At 35.7% G+C, this 22,313-nt stretch overlaps 1 protein-coding gene across 1 annotated transcript; it reads right to left on the bottom strand.

The window, feature by feature from the left end:
- Positions 1-1,304: 1,304 nt before the first annotated feature.
- Positions 1,305-20,333, bottom strand: ubap1lb (ubiquitin associated protein 1-like b). The gene is made up of 5 exons (XM_016284887.1): positions 20,195-20,333; positions 15,895-16,467; positions 6,123-6,320; positions 2,444-2,545; positions 1,305-1,668 (listed from the first exon to the last, which is right to left on the bottom strand). Exons 1-5 carry the CDS (start codon positions 20,324-20,326, stop codon positions 1,534-1,536), a joined length of 1,140 nt encoding a protein of 379 aa, XP_016140373.1. The 5' UTR covers positions 20,327-20,333; the 3' UTR covers positions 1,305-1,533.
- Between the last annotated feature and the right edge of the window lie 1,980 nt (positions 20,334-22,313).

Here is a 22,313-nt window from a genome sequence, read left to right as displayed (position 1 = left end):
CCCAGCCTCCCAGCCTCAGTCCATTCCTTGTGAAGTTCACTCAAATTCTTGAATCGCTTTTGCTTGACAATCCTCATAATTCTCTCGGTTTCTTTTAACATGCTTGGATACAGCACTCTGTGAACAGCCCGCTTCTTTGGCAATGAATGTTTGTGGCTCCTTGTGAAGGGTGTCAATGATTGTCTTCTGGACAACTGTCAGATCAGCAGTCTTCCCCATGATTGTGTAGCCTAGTGAACCAAACTGAGAGACCATTTTGAAGGCTCAGGAAACCTTTGCAGGTGTTTTGAGTTGATTAGCTGATTGGCATGTCACCATATTCTAATTTGTTGAGATAGTGAATTGGTGGGTTTTTGTTAAATGTGAGCCAAAATCATCCCAATTAAAAGAACCAAAGACTTAAACTACTTCAGTCTGTGTGCATTGAATTTATTTAATACATGAGTTTCACAATTCGAGTTGAATTACTGAAATAAATGAACTTTTCCACGACATTCTAATTTATTGAGATGCACCTGTACTTGTACATGGAGGAGACGTTTAATCCAGCTCCATTTTTTCCAGCTGACAGCTGTCCATTTTCACCTATACAAGTGAACAGAACACTGAGCATCAGCAGCTAATGAGGCGCGTTGGAGTGACGTCACCGCCCCTCTTCATCTGATTGGCTAGAGGAGGAGCTGTGGAAACAAGAGCGAAGGGAAAAACAGCATAAGCACACAAAAAAAAAAATATGAGCAAAAAATGTCTGAGAGCAGAAAAAACAGAAATATAACCAAGGAAAACATGATTTTGTGTGCAAGTCAGACAATTTTGCATTAATATTTCAATTTTGTGCTATATGATTTTAAAACGTGTATAAAGTTTTGATTCATGCTTATTATTTTTTTTAAATGCGTTATTAATTTTTTGATTTACGTTATTCTGAAAACTTTGCTTTCATTTTTAAATCTTGTGCAATATATTTTTACTTGTGTTTTTAAATTTAGTTTTCACGCTTGTTATTTTTTTATCCGTGACTGCAATACTTTAGGCGGGATTCTGATCCCATAGCAAAGAGGTTTGCATACTTGAGCTAAGGAAAGAGGGTTGTACTAGAAATGCAAACAGTAAAAATTTGTGTGTGTACAGTAAACAGGTGTGTGTGAGATCATGAAGATTTGTATTTGGCTTATTCAGTTATATGTTATACCTATCTATGCAATACAGTGGGATACAACGCTTTTTGGTATATAAGTTTAGCATTCAAACATTTTATATATATATATATATATATATATATATATATATATATATATATATTATACCCTCATTGGGGGCTAAAATGAAAATCCTAGAATCGCCCCTGTTACAGAGTCATTCTCTGGTGTCGACTGTCAAACTGTGCTTGTCTTTAAGGCCTCAACACATTTCTAGAAAGCGCAATGAATAAACACAGTTCAGCATATGATAAATAAGCAACAGCTATATGAGCCCGGTGAATAGCACAAACCATGATCGCAGCTAATTCATTGCATCATAACACGGACTGGATCAGGCCACGCGGGTCATGAGTTCCTCCAGCGCTCGCTCTCTGTGGTTCTCATGCACCAGAAGAACCTCCTTAATAGCGTTCTGCTGGAAGCCCATTTCATGAAACTGAGCAAGAAGGTGAAGGAACTCCTCAGCCTAAAATAGAGGAACAAATGAGGTTACAATATACACTAACAATCAAAGGTTTGTGGATGGTCAAATTATTATTATTATTACTTTTATCCTGCAAGGACGCACTTAATTGATAAAAAGTGACAAAAACGGTAACACTTTAGTATAGGGACCAATTAACTAGTTGCTTATTAGCTTGCCTATCATTAACATATTGGCTGTTTATTAATATTTATAAAACACATATTCTGTATGACCATATTCTACATCCTGAATCCTACCCAATACCTAAACTTGGCAACTAACTATTAATAAGCAGCAAATTAGGAGTTTGAGGCAAAAGTTGTACTTAATGGTTTGTTAATGGCGATAATTGGACCTTTAAATAAAGTGACGAAAAAAACATTTATAATGATACAAAACGTTCTATTTCAAATAAATGCAGTTCTTTTTAACTTTCTATTCATCATAGAATTCTGAAAAACAAAAAAAACTTTTCTCAAAAATATGAAGCAGCACAACTGTTTTCAACATTGATAATAACAAGAAATGTTTCTTGAGCAGCAAATTAGCATATTAGAATGATTTCTGAAGGATCATGTGACACTGAAGACTGGAGGAATGATGCTGAAAATTCAGCTTTACATCACAGGAATAAATTACATTTTTAAACATTCATATAAAAAAAACAGAAATAATATTTCACAATATTACTGTTTTTACTGATCAAATAAATGCAACCTTGGTGAGCAGAAGAGACTGATTTGAGGTATCAAGTTTGCAGCAGTCATACACTTACCTTGGTCTCACAGTTCTGAAACATCTCAAGTGCTTCTTCAACCTGAGCTTCATCATAGCCGAGTTCACATAACCGATCACACGCTACCAGATAACTCAAGATCTGCAAGAGAACAATCAAACAATCCTTCATACTGTACATGCACACATAGCAACATGGATCACTTTAACGGCAGGAACGTAATTGAAGAAAAGCCCTCTGATATTCTTGAACACCATGAAAACAAGGCCAGGTTGAGTTCTAATGGACTTTTGGGGAGCACTGGTTTATCCCCTAACACTACGTAATTAGATAAACTGATCTGGTTATTGGGCGCTCTATTGACGCAACAGTACTTCATCCTAACTGTGGACTTATGAATGATCATTAGCTGAATGGGAGCTATCATAATTCATGATAAGACTGGATGTCAGGCTCAGAGTGGACTGAAAGCGGAGCGGTGTGAAACGTGAGAAGCTTGTGGATAAGAGCCACGGAGGACCGGCTGGGTCTGATTAATCTTTGTAACAAGATGAGCTTTGTTGATTCAAATCTGATCATCCTTCCCATGCAGCTGTCTGATGTCTTGCTGAGCGGCTCACTGGGCAACTGAGGATTTTTGTATTTTTTTTTTTAATATGTCATATAGATTTTATTATTCTTTATTAGTTTATAATTGTATTTATTAGTTTATTTAGTACTTCAAATAAACTAAGTTTACTGTGCATTTTAGTACTTCAAAATGAAAATGAGAAAAGTTGCCTTTCCAACTACATGAAATATACACACACACACATATTATGAGGCGCCAAACAGGAAATAATTATGTACATTCTGAATATATATATGCAAATCTGAATATATAAATGTAAATTTGAATATATAGAAGTAAATCTGAATATATAAATATACATTTAAATACATCTTTATTATCAAGCATGTCAAAAGACAGATGTTCTTAATTATTATTTTTATTAAAACAATATGCCTATACATCCTGAATGCATCAATGTGGATATTGTACTATATTAATTACTGTAAGTGCATATCACTTATCTAAAACAAATGGAGTATTTTTACTGTATTTTACAAAAGGCTGGCCGTAGCACCAAAAGGTCCTCACAATTCAACATAGCTACATATTTTGCCAGCTCTTGTCCGGTGTAAAACAGTCACTGTATCTAGTTTTGCTATTCCAATATAAATAAATGTTATCACGTAGCATTTTTTCCCTTTACTAGGTACAATATTTCAAAGAATCACCTGGAAAATTTATGTGATATTGGTTTTAGTTGGACCACTATATCTCAGAAGCTATGTAGTAGAGTCAGGACTTTATTTAATCACAGAAGGGAACTATGGCTGGAAGAGAATGGGGGATTTACACCTCTCTCTGATATGGAGCTTGATCACCATATAATCAACATCCTGTCATCTATACCTTATTCTGGGGAAACATATATTCAAGGCAGCTTGAGAGGCAGAAGACTTAGGCCCAATCCCAATTCTACCCCTTAGCCCTTCCCCTTTCCCCTACCCCTCCGTTTCGTGCGTTCACGTGAAGGGGTAGGGGTGTCTCGATTTTTTGGTCGGAGGGGTAGGGGAAGGGCCAGACAGCCCTTCAAATGAAGATTTTTCGGGACCACACTTCAAACAAAGGGGCATGAATTATCTCAGTGTAAACCGGCTTCAGGGGCAACATGGCTGCCCGAGTGAACAAAAAAAAACACATAAATGTAAGCATTTTTGGCATTAATAAAGATTTTAACAAAAAGTAATCATTTGTTTTATGTTACATTCAATCGTGAGTTCATATTTACGGTCATGCTACTCAAAGAAATGTTTGCAAAAAATCGCTAAAGTTTGCTAACGTCATATATAGACTGCACGATAGTGCCACAACATATTTTCATGTCTGATCAGGGCGATAACCACCATAGACATTGAGGAGGGCTAGTACCCCCAATAATTAGAAATTGCTAAACCCTTTTCTGAAATATCGCCAATTCGAGAGAGAGAGCGAGAGAGAGAGAGCGAGAGAGAGAGAGAGAGAGAGATGAAAGTTGCATGTATGCGCGTTTCTCTTTTTGAGAGTTTACTTCAAAAACAGCGATTTTATCCTCACATTGCTGGAAAATATAATGTAGCAATTCAGTATTTAAACTGTTATTAATAAAAGTCGTGGGGCAGCGTTGACAAGTATCTTTGCCCCTGGATGTGTGAGCTGCGCGATCTCTGATATGTATGTGTGTGTGTGTGTGTGTCAGTAAGCAGCGCATTAATACAGAACGGTAATTAAAGACTCTAATGCACACCAGCACACCAGTATAGGTGTGTGTATTGTAGGAGCTAGATGACGTATGATGACGTGTGACGTATAGTAGTGGTGTCCCAATTCTTAGGGGAATATTTTCACCCCTACCCCTTGACACTGTTTCAAAGGACAAGGGGAAGGGGTATAAAATAGAATTGGGATTGGGCCAATCAACAATGGAGAGTTCAACAATGGAGAGTACGGGAGCATGTACTTGTATATATTCAGAATTGTCTCTATATATTCAGATTAACATTTATATATTCAGATTTACATTTATATAATCAGATTTGACTTTTGGTAGTACCTAGGATAGCAAAGTCCACTAAAGGAGGCAGAGCTTTTTCACATTTGGCTCCCAAACTCTGGAATAGCCTTCCTGATAACGTTCGGGGTTCAGACACACTCTCTGTCGGTTTAAATCTAGATTAAAGACACATCTCTTTGGCCAAGCATTCAAATAATGCATCTCATAATCTTGTACTGCAGTTATATCTGATCAAATGCACATTATTATTCTTTAGTTTGCCTTAAACCGCATAAACACATTTCATTACACCAAATACACAAATATTGTTCTTTTTAGCAGCATCATATGACCCCTTTAAGTTCAATTGCTACCTTAAATTTGTAAGCATAATCAACTTGGTTGTATAAGTCATTTCAACTGAAACTATGTTAAACTGACTTTAAAAAATAGAATTGAATGTTATATAACTAATATAACTCACATAACTAATTTGATGAGTTAAATGAATGAAAAACAAGTTGCCATGACTTACTGATTATAACATTTTTATACAGCATACTGAACTTAGAGAAAAAAAATATTAGTCTCTATAAAAGCTGCAGATATGAGTAACACAAAAATCTTTGCTTTAGTATTTGAAATAGGTCTACTTTTTATTTTTTATTTTTTAAGTCATCCAAACTATGAAATAACACAAATGAAAGTATGACAATTATTTATATATTATTTAGTTTCATATAATATTATTATATACATTTTTAATAAATATGAATAAATGCTATATTATTACATTACATTAATCTATGATTTATATTTCATTTCAGATTTATTTCAATGAACAATTTAATTTTTAATTTCAGTGAATTTAAAATATTACTTTTATAAAGCATTTCAAACGTAGTCTAAATGTTTTTATTATTATTATGAGAAACATAATTGTGGTCAGTGTTCATAGTGCATGTTCATAAGCACACTGACAACTGAACTATACTGGTAACCCAGCATGCACTTTGATTGACCTTCCCCTGTGATACACCAAGGACGGTGCAGAGAATCTCAGCATTACATCTCGACCCGCGAATGAGTCCCATCTCTTATTTCAGACTGAATCCCTGTAACAGATCTCCCTCACTGACCTGCTCTGGACCCTGCTGGCCAGTTTTCTGGAGGGCGATGATGGCCGTACGGAGAGGGTAGCCCCGCTCGGTCACCGCCGCCAGCAGCTCCCTCTCCTCTGGGCTCAGAGCGGAGAGCAGCTCGACCCAAGAGTCCAGGACGGCAGCGTGGGAATTGAGTGGCCGTGACGGGGCCAGGGGGGAGAATGAACCCTGGGCCTGGAAAAAACAACAACAGTGCCTCATGGTCACAGTACCCTTGAGAGATGAGGGCAGGAAACACAATACTGAGAAAATCTAGAATGATAAACACCATTGTTGGTGCAAGGTTTGATTCACACTTTAAAACAATGTTTTAAAAAGGTTCTGAAAACATTTGCATCAATTCTTTTGTTAGACGCATTTACCTAAAGTGATTTACGGCATACTCAAGATGTCCATTTTATCAGTACGTGTATTTCTTGGGAATCGAACCTATGACCTTGGTGTTATTAAAGGCACAACATGTAAGTTTTTTTATTAAAATATCCAAAAACCACTAGAACAGTGCTATATATTTTGCTGACTTGTGTACTTACATTATCCCAAATGTTTCGAAGAATGTTTAAGTCCAGAGAAATAAGCAATTTTAACTAGTGACACGGACCGTGTCTATCGTGTCATTGTGTCGCCTGCCAATGACGTCCTAACCCCTCGATTTCTGGTTTTGTTTTGTAGAAAACATGGAAACACCAAAGATGCTTTAATATGTTGTGCGTTTTATTAGACCGGTGACGACCGCACCGAGTAGCATAATAACAGAACTTTCTAATGCATCTAGTATGATAAAACAGCACTGCTTTACCCCACATACGCACGACCGGAAGGAGCGGAAGCGGTCGACTGTGGCATAATAAAAGCTCTGCTGCTTTCGAGCCGCGTGTCACGCTCGTTCAGCGGCCTCGTTTCGCTTCGACGGCTTTCAGCCTCACCCTGCTTCATTCAACCACGTTAATAACTCATCATCCATGAACATGATTTCTGCCTGAGTCCCGTCGGCTGTGGGGATGAAGACGACAACTCCCATGATTCCACACTCAGTCACAGCGTCATCAAACTACGCCTTTGCCTCTGTTTATTTTGAATACTCGCCCTCCAGCGGCGAAAATTACATATTGTGCCTTTTAATGCCATTTTCTACCAGCTGAGTTACAGAAAGATAAACAAAAAAATAAATTAAAATATATCCACAAGAAACTATCACCGAGGTCCACGTGCCTTAAGGTTCACCCAAAAATGAAAATTCTGTCATCATTTAGCTACTGACGTCCATAGTACTTTTTCCATACTATGGAAGTCAATGGCTACCGTCAACTGTTTGGTCACCAACATTCTTCAAAGTATCTTCTTTTGTGCTCAACAGAATAAAGAAACCCATACAGGTTTGCAACAACTTGAGAGTGAGTAAATGATGACAGGATTTTCATGCATAAAAATATTATGCATGTTATCAAAGACTATAAAATACCCAAGACGTGTCACTCAAAGTTTTAAATGGGGAAAAATGCAACGCTCAATATTGCCGCTCTATTGAACGAAGCCCCACCTTCTAAGTAAAAGAGCCAATCGCTAATCTGTAAAGTCAGCGCGCCACTGCAGCTGCCCTTAGAAGTCCCGGTTGCTATAGAAACAGTCAGCGTTCTGAGATGTGCGCTCAAGACTGCACATGCGCACTGGCTGGTCTAGCCTGAAAAATAAGCTGTTTTTAACGCTATTTGAGCAAAAGAAACAACATTTATAAGACAGTTGTTGTCAAATTTAATTGGTGATTTTAAATATGAAATTTAATCTTAAACTTTGCGAACAGTTTTGGAGAATTTGATGTTTCCCCATTCAAAGAGATAGGAGCTGCACTTGCATGCCCGAGAGGCGTTTCAAAGATGGCCGCCGAGTGACATGACTTGCCTTGAAGGGACTTTGATATTATTTAGCAAACCTGTAACCACCTAAGTTTGAGATAAAATGACAATTTTAAGCAATTTTAGCCAATTTACCATAGAAATACTGTATGCTGTATGCTGTATTTAACCTGTTATAGCGCCACCTATTGCCCAATCTGCATAAATGTTTGCATGATTCTTCAGAGTCACGTTGCACAGTTTTGAGATTTTGTTTAGGAATTATAGGCTTTTGGGTTAATTTAAGTCATGCCCATATTTTAAATGACCCTGTTATAAGCCATTCAAATACAAAAGTTCACAAAGTGTTCACTTGAATCTCCAATGAAGCCTGGAAGAAATATCCAAACATGGAATAAAACAACAGCAAAGGTCTTTTCCCGTTCATGTCTTAAAAAACACTGTAAATGTAAATGAAAAAACCGTCAAGAACAACTACAAGCCTCCTGCCATATTCAGTGCACCGTGGCCGCACGGCCTAGCAGGAGATGATGTCAGGAGCATTAATAACGTGTTGGATTAGACTGTCAACAAAAGCGTAACCTTGAATCGAAGCTTTGCTGTGAAAGACATTTCCCAAGCACTTCCACTCACTAATCCAGACGAATTTGTTGCAGCTTGGGAAGATTCCAGGAAAAGACTTAGCACTCGCTATTATTAGCTAGTTCATCTTCTGAGACATTACAGAAATGTGCACCAAAAAAAAGAGAGAAGTACTTCGGAGAAGTCATTCATGTGTAATATCTGAATGAATTAAATGGGACACTCAGACAGTCGTTTCATAAGGAACAACAAAATACTGTGCAGTCACAGTGAGACATATTAGCAGGATTTACAATGAATGCTTCTGGAATGTTTTGAGAAATTACTAAATGCTTCTGGACCTGATGTCTCTTGCTCAAGTGATTAAAATGCCTTTCTAGACTTATTGGAAGCATGTCCGTTAAAGCCATTTATAGCAGGGCCAACAGTTGCCTTCTAAGGACAGCTGTTATTGTGAGCTTCAGTGAATTGGCAACTGTGAAAAGGTCTTCTTTCAAAGACATACAACATATTTTGTAAATAGATTAAAGAGATGAGTTATCTGTGCCTGTATTTATACTCCCAAAGAGTACAAACTGTAATTTCAGGTACATCAAAACTTACCCAAACATGTCCAGTAAAAGGGAGTGTCTTTATTTAAAGTGTTTATTGTTTCAGAGCCACTAATGACCTGCCATTTGCAGTAAATTTGAACCACAACTTCAGGCATCTAGATCAGGGGTGGCCAACATCGGTCCTGGAGAGCCACAGTCCTGCAGAGCTTTGTTCCAACCTTGATAAAAACTCACCTTCCTGCTGCTTTTAGTAACCCCTAGACCAGCGGTTCCCAAACCGGGGTGCGCGCACCCCTAGGGGTGCACAGACCGACCCAGCAGGGGTCCGCGAGAGAATGCTTTTGATGATTTGTGTGCATTTTTTGAAGGGGCAAGTGAAAGAGAATTTTACTTGCCCGACCGGACAACTAACCTAATCTAATTAAAACATCGAATTAGGGAAGCACCAAAATTTCGGCGAGAATGATTCTGATTTTATTACACTTGGTGTAAACGGCAATTAATAATGGATAATCAATAGTAACAAGGTCGCGGCAGTTGAGACTCACGTGAGACAATCTCATGGAGAAATCGAAACGAACACAACTGCACACAGAAGAAACATACTGTGAAACATACTTTCAAATTTAAAAGTAACTTTTTTTTGTTGCATTTTTTTTTACAACGTTTCATATTTGTAAATAAAAAAAAAACTGATGTAAAACAGCTCACAGCATTATTTATGCTGTTGTAATTTTGCAGTGTTAATGCATTCATGCTACATTTCAGCTTCATTAAATTGTCTGTGTAAATGCATCTAAATGCCACTTCAGCTGCTTCTGTTTCTCCAGCAGTGGAAAATTTGGTTTCGTTAATACTGATTTCATTTGATTGGTAACAGTCCTATAGAGTCTTATCATATTAAGTGAAATTATTAATAAAATGTAAGAATTTGATATGAAAGATGACATGCATTTAATAAGGTTAGGGGGAAATGCCCTTTTTATAGGCAAAAAAAAAAAGGACCTGGAAATCAATTCAAATACATTTTAATATGCAGTAACTTCAGTCATATAAAACGTAATTTTCCAGCAACAAAATTGTGGCCAGTGAAAATGCTGAGTGGCTAGTAATTTTGGAAAACCACTAGCCACAGTGGCTGGTGAGCAAAAGAGTTAATGTCAAGCCTTGTATACAGTGAATACTTGTATTTATACTTGTATTGCAGTAAAAAATGTTTAACCGGAGTACAGTGGTGGGGGTGCTTGACATGTGTCAAACCCTAGAAAGGGGTGCACGCTGCAAAAAGTTTGGGAACCACTGCCCTAGACCTTGATTAGCTTGTTCAGGTGTGTTTGATTAGGGTTGGAGCTGATGTCTGCAGGACTGTGGCCCTCCAGGACTAAAATTGGCCATCCCAGATCTAGATTAACCATGTTTCGGTTTTCTTTTCAATGCACTTTGTATTCTAGTGACATCTAAATGCTGAGAAGGATGTGCGCATATGTTTTGGTCATTAGTAGATGAGTGTGCACAAAATCATTATACTTTCAGTCCCATTGCTCGAATTCAAAAGGATAACATTTGAATAGTATCTCTTTTTCCCACCGACAGCATTAACGACAGATATCACTGAAACAGCAGACCTGAAAAGTCACACTTGGTCTCTGTGACACTTCTACAACATTGTAAAAATAAACAAAACTGCATTCTGGTTTGTTGACATGTTTTTGGAGGCTCTGGATCATGTTTGGTTTAATGTCACATTTACCTTTGCAAGGCAAAAATTATGTTGAGCGAAATGCAGGCATCTCAAAAGGAACAAGCACAAACAGGAATTTTGCACGAGGAACTTCCAGCTGTGAAAAAATTTCCCTACATAGATTTTGAATCACGCAAACAGGGCTTGACGCGTACCTTTTTCCCAAGGAGCACATTAAAAAAATTTAGGGGAGCAATGCAAATTTTTCAAATTATGTGTTTTAGCTTAATAAGGGGATATAAGGAGACATTTACAAACACAATTATTTAATTTATCAGAATACAGAAAGTAGGTTTTTAAATAATTTTGCTTCAGACTCTATTTAATACACTGTAAAAAATGATTGTGATTTTAACAGTAAAAGACTGTAAAAATACTACAGTAAAAACCTGTTAACTGGTTAACAGTAAGCTTCATACTATATAAGGTGAATAAATGTAATTACATTTAATGCAATTTTACAGTAAAAAAAACTGTTAAAAATACGGTTTTTGGAAGTGAAAAAGAAAAAGTCATTGTATAATTTACAATGAAAAACTGTAAATTGACTCCCAGAATTCCCTGCATGACACTTCATATTTGTTGTTTTTTTTGATAACATGTTTCTTCTTTGTTTTTTCTTATCAGATGTGTACATTAGGGTTTAAACTTACATCTAATGTTGTTAAATTAAAGTTGATTGCATTATTTCAGTTTCATGTGTGTCACCATGATGGGGTTTAGTGTTTGTGTGAATGACACCGTGTGCACCTTCTATATAATAACTACCCTCCTCAGCTCGTATAAAAGCTGTTTGTGATTGGTTCATCATGTGACTTTCTCATCACCACCAGTTTTTGGTGGTTATCAGTGCATGTCAATGGTTCAAAACAGATATTAGTATTTCAATATTTTGGTTTATTAACATTACATCAGTTAATGAAATACGGTATTTTATTGTGAATTTAAGTTAAATCTGTAAAACCTAAAATGCTGCTACCATATTTTTTACGGTGAAGTTCTGGCAACCACAGCTGCCGGTATTTTACCGTAAATGTCACAGATTAATTTTTTTACAGTGTAGGCTATGTATGTAATTATTTATAGTCCTATTAAATTGTATGTACATGTGACCGTATCAAATTTTCACAATAGTCGTTGAAGCTTTTATCATATGGTTTTATCACAATATATAAGTTAAGTAAAAAAAAAAAGGGTTGCCCTCCTAACAGGTTAAATAACTACACAAAAAAACAAATAAATAAAAAATATATAAAGTAAACAAGTGTTTCAAGATTAGAGTGAACTAAAGAACATTAGGTAACACTTTACAATAAGGACCCATTAGTTAACTTTAGTTAAAACAGGTTAACATTAACAATGTGCAAATAGCTAATTGTTGCCACGTAGTTAATATTATTTGTCAACGTTGATTAATAGAAACACAACTGTTAGTTCATGTTAGCTCCATTAATATTAGCAGACACAACTTTTGATTTTATTATGTATTATTAAATTGAAATGAACATGAACTAAGATTAATAAACGCAGTCATTGTTATTTCATGTTAACTAATGTCAATGGATCCTGTTAAGTATTACCGAACAATAATAACGAATCAGTCAATATATAAGTATGCCATGTTTTAGGTTTGATTAAAATAAAACAAAATAAGCAGCTTATTAAGTCTTTAAGTATTAATTATTTGGTGCTATGGTGAAGACTAAAGTGAATATAAATATCTAAAGGACTGTTTGAAACAGAAAGTAGTGCCGCTGCTTTGTTTACAGGGTTACCGGGGTCCCGCCTTCTCATCTGTGCTATTTAAATTCAATCGTCGTTAACAGTAAGTTTCCATACTATATTCGGTGAATAAATGTAATTACATATATTGTGATTCTACAGTAAAATACTGTAATTGTGTACTGTGGTTTTTGGAAGTGAAAAAGAAAAAGTCATTGTATAATTTACAATGAAAAACTGTAAATTGACTCCCAGAATTCCCTGCATGACACTTCATATTTGTTGTTTTTTTTGATAACATGTTTCTTCTTTGTTTTTTCTTATCAGATGTGTACATTAGGGTTTAAACTTACATCTAATGTTGTTAAATTAAAGTTGATTGCATTATTTCAGTTTCATGTGTGTCACCATGATGGGGTTTAGTGTTTGTGTGAATGACACCGTGTGCACCTTCTATATAATAACTACCCTCCTCAGCTCGTATAAAAGCTGTTTGTGATTGGTTCATCATGTGACTTTCTCATCACCACCAGTTTTTGGTGGTTATCAGTGCATGTCAATGGTTCAAAACAGATATTAGTATTTCAATATTTTGGTTTATTAACATTACATCAGTTAATGAAATACGGTATTTTATTGTGAATTTAAGTTAAATCTGTAAAACCTAAAATGCTGCTACCATATTTTTTACGGTGAAGTTCTGGCAACCACAGCTGCCGGTATTTTACCGTAAATGTCACAGATTAATTTTTTTACAGTGTAGGCTATGTATGTAATTATTTATAGTCCTATTAAATTGTATGTACATGTGACCGTATCAAATTTTCACAATAGTCGTTGAAGCTTTTATCATATGGTTTTATCACAATATATAAGTTAAGTAAAAAAAAAAGTGTTGTCCTCCTAACAGGTTAAATAACTACACAAAAAAACAAATAAATAAAAAATATATAAAGTAAACAAGTGTTTCAAGATTAGAGTGAACTAAAGAACATTAGGTAACACTTTACAATAAGGACCCATTAGTTAACTTTAGTTAAAACAGGTTAACATTAACAATGTGCAAATAGCTAATTGTTGCCACGTAGTTAATATTATTTGTCAACGTTGATTAATAGAAACACAACTGTTAGTTCATGTTAGCTCCATTAATATTAGCAGACACAACTTTTGATTTTATTATGTATTATTAAATTGAAATGAACATGAACTAAGATTAATAAACGCAGTCATTGTTATTTCATGTTAACTAATGTCAATGGATCCTGTTAAGTATTACCGAACAATAATAACGAATCAGTCAATATATAAGTATGCCATGTTTTAGGTTTGATTAAAATAAAACAAAATAAGCAGCTTATTAAGTCTTTAAGTATTAATTATTTGGTGCTATGGTGAAGACTAAAGTGAATATAAATATCTAAAGGACTGTTTGAAACAGAAAGTAGTGCCGCTGCTTTGTTTACAGGGTTACCGGGGTCCCGCCTTCTCATCTGTGCTATTTAAATTCAATCGTCGCCTTTTTAAAGTTCAATAATCATATGAGGCTGTATCGCTGTTTTCCCATAAATAAATTGAAGAAATTAATACATTTGTTATAGGCTACCGTGTAAGTTAGGATGTTTAATACATTTTATTCGCACTCATTCTCCTAAATACATTTTCCAGTTCGCACATGGCTATTTTTAGTCGCAAATGCGAGTGAAATGCTCGCACTGTCAAGCCCTGGCAAATTGAAATCTGCATAGTTTGAAAGTGACATCTGTGTGACTGGTACTTCAAGCAACAAAAAAGGTCCATTGTCAGTAGTGTCACAGTGCACGAAATGTTCCACTGAAATTTTGCCTATGTGACTGCACCGTAATACTATGACTAAGGTCCTAAATGGTATACTTGATTTGGATTTGTTGTCTTGTGGCCTCCACTTATGTGCATCTGTGAGGTCTATGAGAACACAGAGTGTCCCATTTGTAGCTTTAGGTTTCAAAAAGCTTATTTTTGCATGTAAAAATCCATAAACACATTTTAGCACTTTAGCACTTCTGGTTCTATTGTCCCACAATTAACCCATATTTTTTGATGGGTATTTGGTTAAGTGTAAAACAGTAAAACCACTTGTAATTTTTTTAAAGCTTGTGCTTGTCTTAAAGGGGTCATATGATGCGATTTCAAGTTTTCCTTTCTCTTTGGAGTGTTACAAGCTGATTGTGCATAGATAAGATCCCTGAAGTTGCAAAGACTAAAGTCTCAAAACCAAAGAGATATTCTTTATCAAAGTTAAGACTCTGCCACGCCCCCCTAAAACAGCTCGTTCTAACACGCCCCCACATATCTACCTCACTATGTGGGAATATTTGCATAATGCCGCCCAAATGTGCTGCAAAGAAAGAAGGTGTGGTTTCCGTAACCGCAGTTAGTGTTGAAGCAGCATGTCAGGGAGACGCTGTGTGTTTCTAGGCGAAAGCAAAAGCACTTTATTTGGCCTTCCGAAAGTAGATGCATTTAGGAATCTTTAAGATTACTTACAACAGAACAGCAATGCATTTTATGGACGACCGTTTCGTGAACCTAGGAGAGGAGGTAATTCTGACTTTGCTATGACAATCTGGCGCTTCTGAATCAGCTACTGTTTTGTTATTAGTTTAAGTATTTGCTATTGACTGTTCAAATGTGGAGTTTTGTGCATCGTGTGTGTGTGTGTGTGTGCGTGCGCGCGCGCGCGCGCGCGAGCGAGCGAGAACGCGCGAGAGAGAGAGAGAGAGAGCGCGAGAGAGCGAGACACATCACAGTGGAGTCAGCTGTCTTAACCGTGGCTTGTGTACTGCAAACACATACCAGCGTCAAAAAAAAAATAATGCATGGTCGCTTAGAACTTCCGTATCTGGGACATTAAAGGCACAATGTTATTTTTCGCCACTAGAGGGCGCGTATTCAAAATAAACAAAGAGGCAAAGGCGTAGTTTGACGATATGTCATCACTGCAGCATTTGCTAAGTGCCATTGATGCACTTTATTTTAAGGTGTCCTTGTTACAGAGTAATTATACATGTAAGTACTGAATAATATTAATTAACAACATGTACTTACTATATGGTTAGGGTTAGGGTTAGGATTAGGGTTTGGTTTAGGGTTACTTGCATGCAATTATGCATAATTTATTGTTATTATAATAGCAAGTACATGTAGCAGGTGTAATAAGGACACTTTATAATAAATTGTTAGCAGTGCACTTTATTTTATAACCAAAGTGTGAACTCTGAGAAGGATCGTAAGAGTTGAAGCTGAAGATGTCTTACCTTTGGGGTGGGATTGTTGATGCATTCAAACTGTAAATTGTTGGAAGAGATTGTGGAAGATGCATTAGTATGACCAGCAGAGCTCTGACTCCTCTGGAAGTTTCTTTTGGGTGAGTTACACCTGCAGAGGGAAGTCGACGTCCCCTGGAGCTGTGTGGAGAGGCTGCAAAGTGAAGGCAGCTTGAGGAAGTTTGATGATCCACAAGTGTGCAAGTCTTTCAACCCTGGTCCTTGTCTTAGCAAACCCGAACCACCCTGTTTGGACTGTGCTTCACCCTCAGCAAGACCATCTTCTTCTGTAAATTCTTCATCTTCCGAGTCAGAAATGGTGAATCTGACTTGGGCGTTCATCGTGTGGTAGTGCGCAGCGTTTAAGCTGCGGCTTCGGGGACGAGGGTTGGGCTCCCAGAAGTCACTGCTCCAGCGGCTGGCTAACCTGCTCTCCTGAGGGCTGCTGAACATCATCCAGTAAGGAGGACAGGTCGCTGTAGGCTCACAGGAAGAGCGGGGACTGAGGGTTGGATAGCCGCCCTGGAGACCCGTGAGAACCCAGTTCTCCAGGCTGAACACATACTGAAACATCAAAACACAAAAGAGACATCTTTCCATTTGATTTTTACACAATAACATCAATGTCACACATCATCTGATGAGATCTAAACCAAAGTTTTTCATAACTTGCAGTTTACACGCCAAGTCTACATCAAAATGGAGCCAACTGGGAACATGTCAGTCATATTCTGACTACAAACACACAATCTATATTTAACTTGCAACGCTGTTACTTACATTACAGATATCGCAATGTTTTTAATCTACAAACCAGAAAAAAATGCTTATGATGGTTTCATCCTAGAAATAATACACACAATTTTGAAATAAGGCTGGAATAGAGTACATATCTTATGCCCAGATTTTGGCCCAGATTTGCAGTCTAGATGAATTTTCAAAAGTCAGCAGATTTTGGACAGTTGGAATTGGCAGATTTTTCAGGAATTCATGTATTGAATGATGGACACAGTTTCCAATTTTTTTAGCTCCAGATTATGAATGCATGCAGTACGAGGATATCAGACATGTTAGATATTTTAGACACATATGTTTTTAATTTGTCATGCATCTCCAAGCAACAAGATGCATGTTTCTGTGTAAGTTTGTTGCATTCAGAACGACTTGAATGTCTGCTAGGGATAATTATAATAATAATAATAATAATTCCTAATAATTGCATAAATACTGCAGTAACTAGCCCTCATAAAGCAAGATATGCTTTAAGAGTTGCACAAGTAACTTCAACTTCATCTAAATGAATGATGAGCTACTGCTTGAATATTACTAATATTACTGATAATAACTGATAATATAATTACTAACTGTAATATAACCAGTGTTGGGGAAAGTTACTTTTAAAAGTAATGCATTACAATATTGCATTACTCCATAAAAAAAGTAACTCATTACGTTACTTAGTTACTTTTTTATGGAAAGTCATGCGTTACGTTACTTTTGCGCTACTTTTTAAATCTGGACAGTGCTTGCTTGTTTGTTTTTAAAATAAAAAAAGTTATATTTTTGGCAAATATAAAAGTCTTCTCACACCAAAAGTGAAATGAATAAGCCTCAGGCTGAAGGGAAAGTAAATGTACGTCCGTACAGTAGAATGCAGAAGAAGAAATTTCAACACTTCAGCAATAATTTTTGCTTATTAGTACGGTTGAACTGGATCATCGAAGGTCAGAAGCAAAGACATTGGTTAATAGAAAGGGATTAAATACATAAAGGATATTTGTGTTGTTTAACATTTAATTATTGCAGGTTTGCGTCATATTCTGAGTTGCATTATTTTTATTCATTTTGAGGAATACTGAATGTGTTTTTTTTTGTGAGTGAGATAAATTAATGCATATTCACATTTATTTTTGAACTACAGTAACATCTTCTGATTTCTCTCAACATGGGGACAGGAGAGCTGTCAATCAATCAACTGAAAAAAAAGAAACTTGCGTTACTTATTTGAAAAAGTAACTCCGATATTCTCTTGTAAATTAAAAAGTAATGCGTTACTTTACTAGTTACTTGAAAAAAGTAATCTGATTACGTAACTTGCGTTACTTGTAATATATTACCCCCAACACTGAATATAACTAGCTAATATTACTAATCTGAATATTACTAACATCTGCCGTTATCAGCATTATGAATCATAGAGCACCACAAAACAGATGTGAAAAAAGAGAAGTATACACACCAGCCAAATATTACACAACAATTTGCATCCTATTCATGTCCTAAATGCAAAATCAAGTGAGCAACGCTCTAAGGCAGGTACACAATGTTGCTCTTAGATGGAACAAACGACTAAGAATTTACAGAAACTCAAGTTTCAACACATAGCCATAAAAGGTTCAACATTAGCTTATTTCGATTAGATTGTAATAACCTCTGACAGCAGTTTGTTTTCTTTGCAAAGACCTTAACCAGTAACACACAAACTCTTAGGAATTTTATCCCAATGGATCTACAATAACAATTGCATCAACAATATTCCATAGATTACTGACAGCCAAGAACTTCTTTCACCCTTACTGTTTAGTATTTGTAATCAGAGATATAATTATACTGTATTTTTGACATGGTCCTCATGCCAATCGCACAGCTCTGGGCTAAACAAACTAGACTAGACAGATTACATGTCAGCGTAATTAGATTCACAGATGGGAATGGGTTAGATATGGCAGGGATACGCTTACACCAATGCATGTTACAAGTGTCTTTGTATTTTCCCATGACCTTGTTAGCGACAGCCTGTACTATTAATATGAACTAAATTACATTAAGGCCGATGGCTGCTGTAATCAGTGGATGCTCATGGCAAATTACATTGAGCCGAATACAGTTTATGGAAGTCGCAGATACTCTCTTGGAAACCGTCTTTAAGATCTCAGAAACATATACTTTAATTTAGTAGAGTTCCCTTGAGAGGTGCCTTCTCTCAATCTGTGCTGAATATTTATGTGATACAGGCTGCATAAAGTACACTACCTTTCAAATGTTTGGGGTCAGTAAGTTTTTTTTTGTTTTTTTTAAAGAAATAAATACTTTTATTCAGCAAGAATGCATTAAAATAGCTTAAAATTGCCAGTAAAGACATTTGGTTATGAAGAATTTCTGTTTTAAATAAGTGCTCTTTTTCTGTTTCTAAAGAACCCAGAAAAAAATGTGTTTCCATAAAAATACTAAGCAGCACAAGTGTTTTCAAAATTGATAGTTTTAAATAAGTGCTCTTTTTCTGTTTCTAAAGAACCCAGAAAACAATGTGTTTCCATAAAAATACTAAGCAGCACAAGTGTTTTCAAAATTGATAATAATAATAATAATAATACAATTATTGAGCAGCGAATGATGCTGAAAATTCAGGTTTGCATCACAGGAATAAATTACATTTTTAAATATATTCAAATAGAAAACAGTTATTTTAAATTGAAATAATTTTTCACAATTTTACTGTTTTTGCTGTATTTTTTTATCAAATAAATGCAGCCTTGGTGAGCATAAAAGAGCATAAAAAAACATTTTTCAAAGCAATAGTGTATGTGGATGGATGCTTAAGCCATATAAATTTAAATTAATCTTGAAACAAAATATCAAACTAACAAAAAAACATCTCAATATCTTATTTCATTTCAATATCTTACTCATAAGACAGCAATGGAATTAAATGGACAAATAAAACGGATGCTCCAGATTCAATGACCCTCCTCCTGAGAATTATTCTCATCTGAGGTTTCTCTTTCACAAAATCTCAGTCTGGGCTCACAACAAGTGACAACATATTAAAGCCCACAATCAAAAGACTTGAACATTTCTCATCCAGTTCATCCGAGAGCAAACAATCTGAGCTTCTATCCAAATTCATTTTATGGCTATACACACATAACTGCACATCAGTATTTAGTTTATTTTTTAATCGGTTTATTTCTCCCAAGGACTCTTAGCGGAAAAACCTGAGACAAAGTTTATACACACTTCAAAAAGAAGATACAATGTACTTTGATGGTTAAATGTTAGTGGAACATTAACGTAAGGAAATACACCTGCGTGAAACGGAGAAGAACTGACTTCATACATCCACTAAAGTTCATGGGAGCAGCTAGTTAAAAGTAATTCCAAAAATGGCTCAGGAAAAGAATAGCTGCAGTTGTTCGACGATGTGAAACGTGTGTGTGTTAAGTGACCAAATGCATTTTGACGCCAACTGATAACGTCAGGTCAAAAACATCTATTTCAGAGAGTATCAGACCTCAGTTTCCTGCAGTATCTTCAGGTAGTCAGGCAGAGTGATTTCTGGAGCTGGGATGAGCTCCACCTCTTCCTTTGCATCCTCAAGAAAGCCAAGAGGCATCTTAAAGGGCACCTCATCCAGACAGGACATTTCAACCCTATCTGAAACAGAAAAGGCAAATAAAGAAATGTCTGACACCAAACCATCGTAATCTATGCCCCAGATCGCACATGGGTTTTAAATGTACACCATCAGTCAAAAGTATGGAATATTAGAATGATTTCTGAAGGATCATGTGACACTGAAGACTGGAGGAATGATGCTAAAAATTCAGCTTTGCATCACAGGAATAAATTACATTTTAAAATATCTTCAGATAGAAAACAGCTATATTAAATTGTAATAATGTTTCACAATATTACAGGTTTTACTGTTGTTGTTGTTGTTGTTTTGGATCAAATAAATGCAGCATTTGTGAGCCTAAGAACATTAAAAAAATCTTTATTACTCCAAACTTTTGACAGGTAGTGTAATAATGCATGACAAAAACCACAGTCGCATGTTTTTCCCCTGTTCTTGCTTCTCAGAAAGCACGTGTTCTGAACATCTCTATATGTGTTTACCTGTTACACAATAGTAAGGAGACTAGAGGATTAGGGATTAAAGATTACTAAAACTCGACCACCTGACGGTCTCAACGTCACCGCCGTGTACCGTGACACATGCTTCATCAAATGCACACCTGTCAGAAACCGTACTGGGAGAGAGGGTGCATTTTTCTCAAGAGTTATGGTTTGTATGAAAGTAGGCATAGAAATTCTCTTCGGAAAACTTGGCCCAATAGTAATGAAAAAAGCTGCATCCTGCACCAGACGCCTGCTGGTTTGGACAGATGCTCAGATCTGATGCTGCTCCGCACCTTTCGCACCAGATGGTTTTAGATTTCCAATCTGAGCCGAGTCTTAACAGCCAGATGCTCGGTATAAGCTCTTGTGCAAGAAAGAACAATGGAAAGTTCAATAAGTTACAGTATTCTGCCTAAATCATCGGCAGAAGGTACTGGAAGCGAATGAGTAATCTATAACAATGCCTCACTTGAGAAAAGAAATGGTGTAGGATTGACTTATTTCCACTCAGAAATTGCAAAAAGTGGTAACACGCTAAATTAAATGTGAAATTATGAAATTTTACAAATTTTCTTGTAAAACACAATCCAATAATCTTTATTTGCAACTTATCAAGATATCTACAACAAAATATCTGGTCTAGTAATGCTGTGCTGGTAATAGAGAAAAGAGCTTTTAGTCCAAAACCTACTGAAATAAACACTGGAGTATCTCTAAACTAGTAAAATGCTGGTAACACTTTACAACAAGGTTCCATTTGTTAACATTAGTTAACTACATCAGTTAAAATAAACTAACAATGAAAAATGATTCTAAAGCACAGCATAGCTAATCTTAATGTTGTTAATTTACTAATACCTTAATAAAATCAGAAGTTGTATCTGTTAATATTATTTAATGAATCAGAGTTACCATGAACTAACAATGAACAGTTGCCATTTTTTAGTAATTAACATTAAGATGAATAAATACCGTAACAAATGTATTATTGTAAATTGATGTTAGTTATATCGTTAACATTAACTAATAGGACCTTATTTGTAAAGTGTTACCAACATAGTTTGCTTAATTTGACATGACAAAAATTAAATGGATAAAAAAAAAATTTCAGAAATAGTTGTCTTTTAAAATTTTGGGATTTTTAAAAAAACGTATTGCAATACTGTAATGGCATACTGTATTTACTGTACAACTTTTATAATCAAATTAAGATGTTTAATGTAATATCAGCATAAAAAATTTATATTATATTTGAAATGTTAAATATTTCCATATTATACTTAAATACTATAAAACATTTAGAAGTATATCAAATTCTACATTACATTTATATTACATAGACTGAAATCAAACAGCCTTCATTTAAACTGACATTAATGAAAATAATGACTTAATGCACCAAATGCATTTAAATATTATTAAAAAGAACGAAGAATTCCAAATTGAACAAAACATACTTCTAATAGACTGATCTTCCTTCAGATGAATCTCCGTCAAATCCAAGTCTATTA

The sequence above is a fragment of the Sinocyclocheilus grahami genome, unplaced genomic scaffold (assembly GCF_001515645.1).
Source record: "Sinocyclocheilus grahami isolate Dianchi unplaced genomic scaffold, SAMN03320097.WGS_v1.1 scaffold190.1, whole genome shotgun sequence".
Taxonomy (NCBI): domain Eukaryota; kingdom Metazoa; phylum Chordata; class Actinopteri; order Cypriniformes; family Cyprinidae; genus Sinocyclocheilus; species Sinocyclocheilus grahami.
The sequence above is the reverse complement of the archived record's forward strand: the minus strand, read 5'-3'. Positions and strand labels throughout refer to the sequence as shown.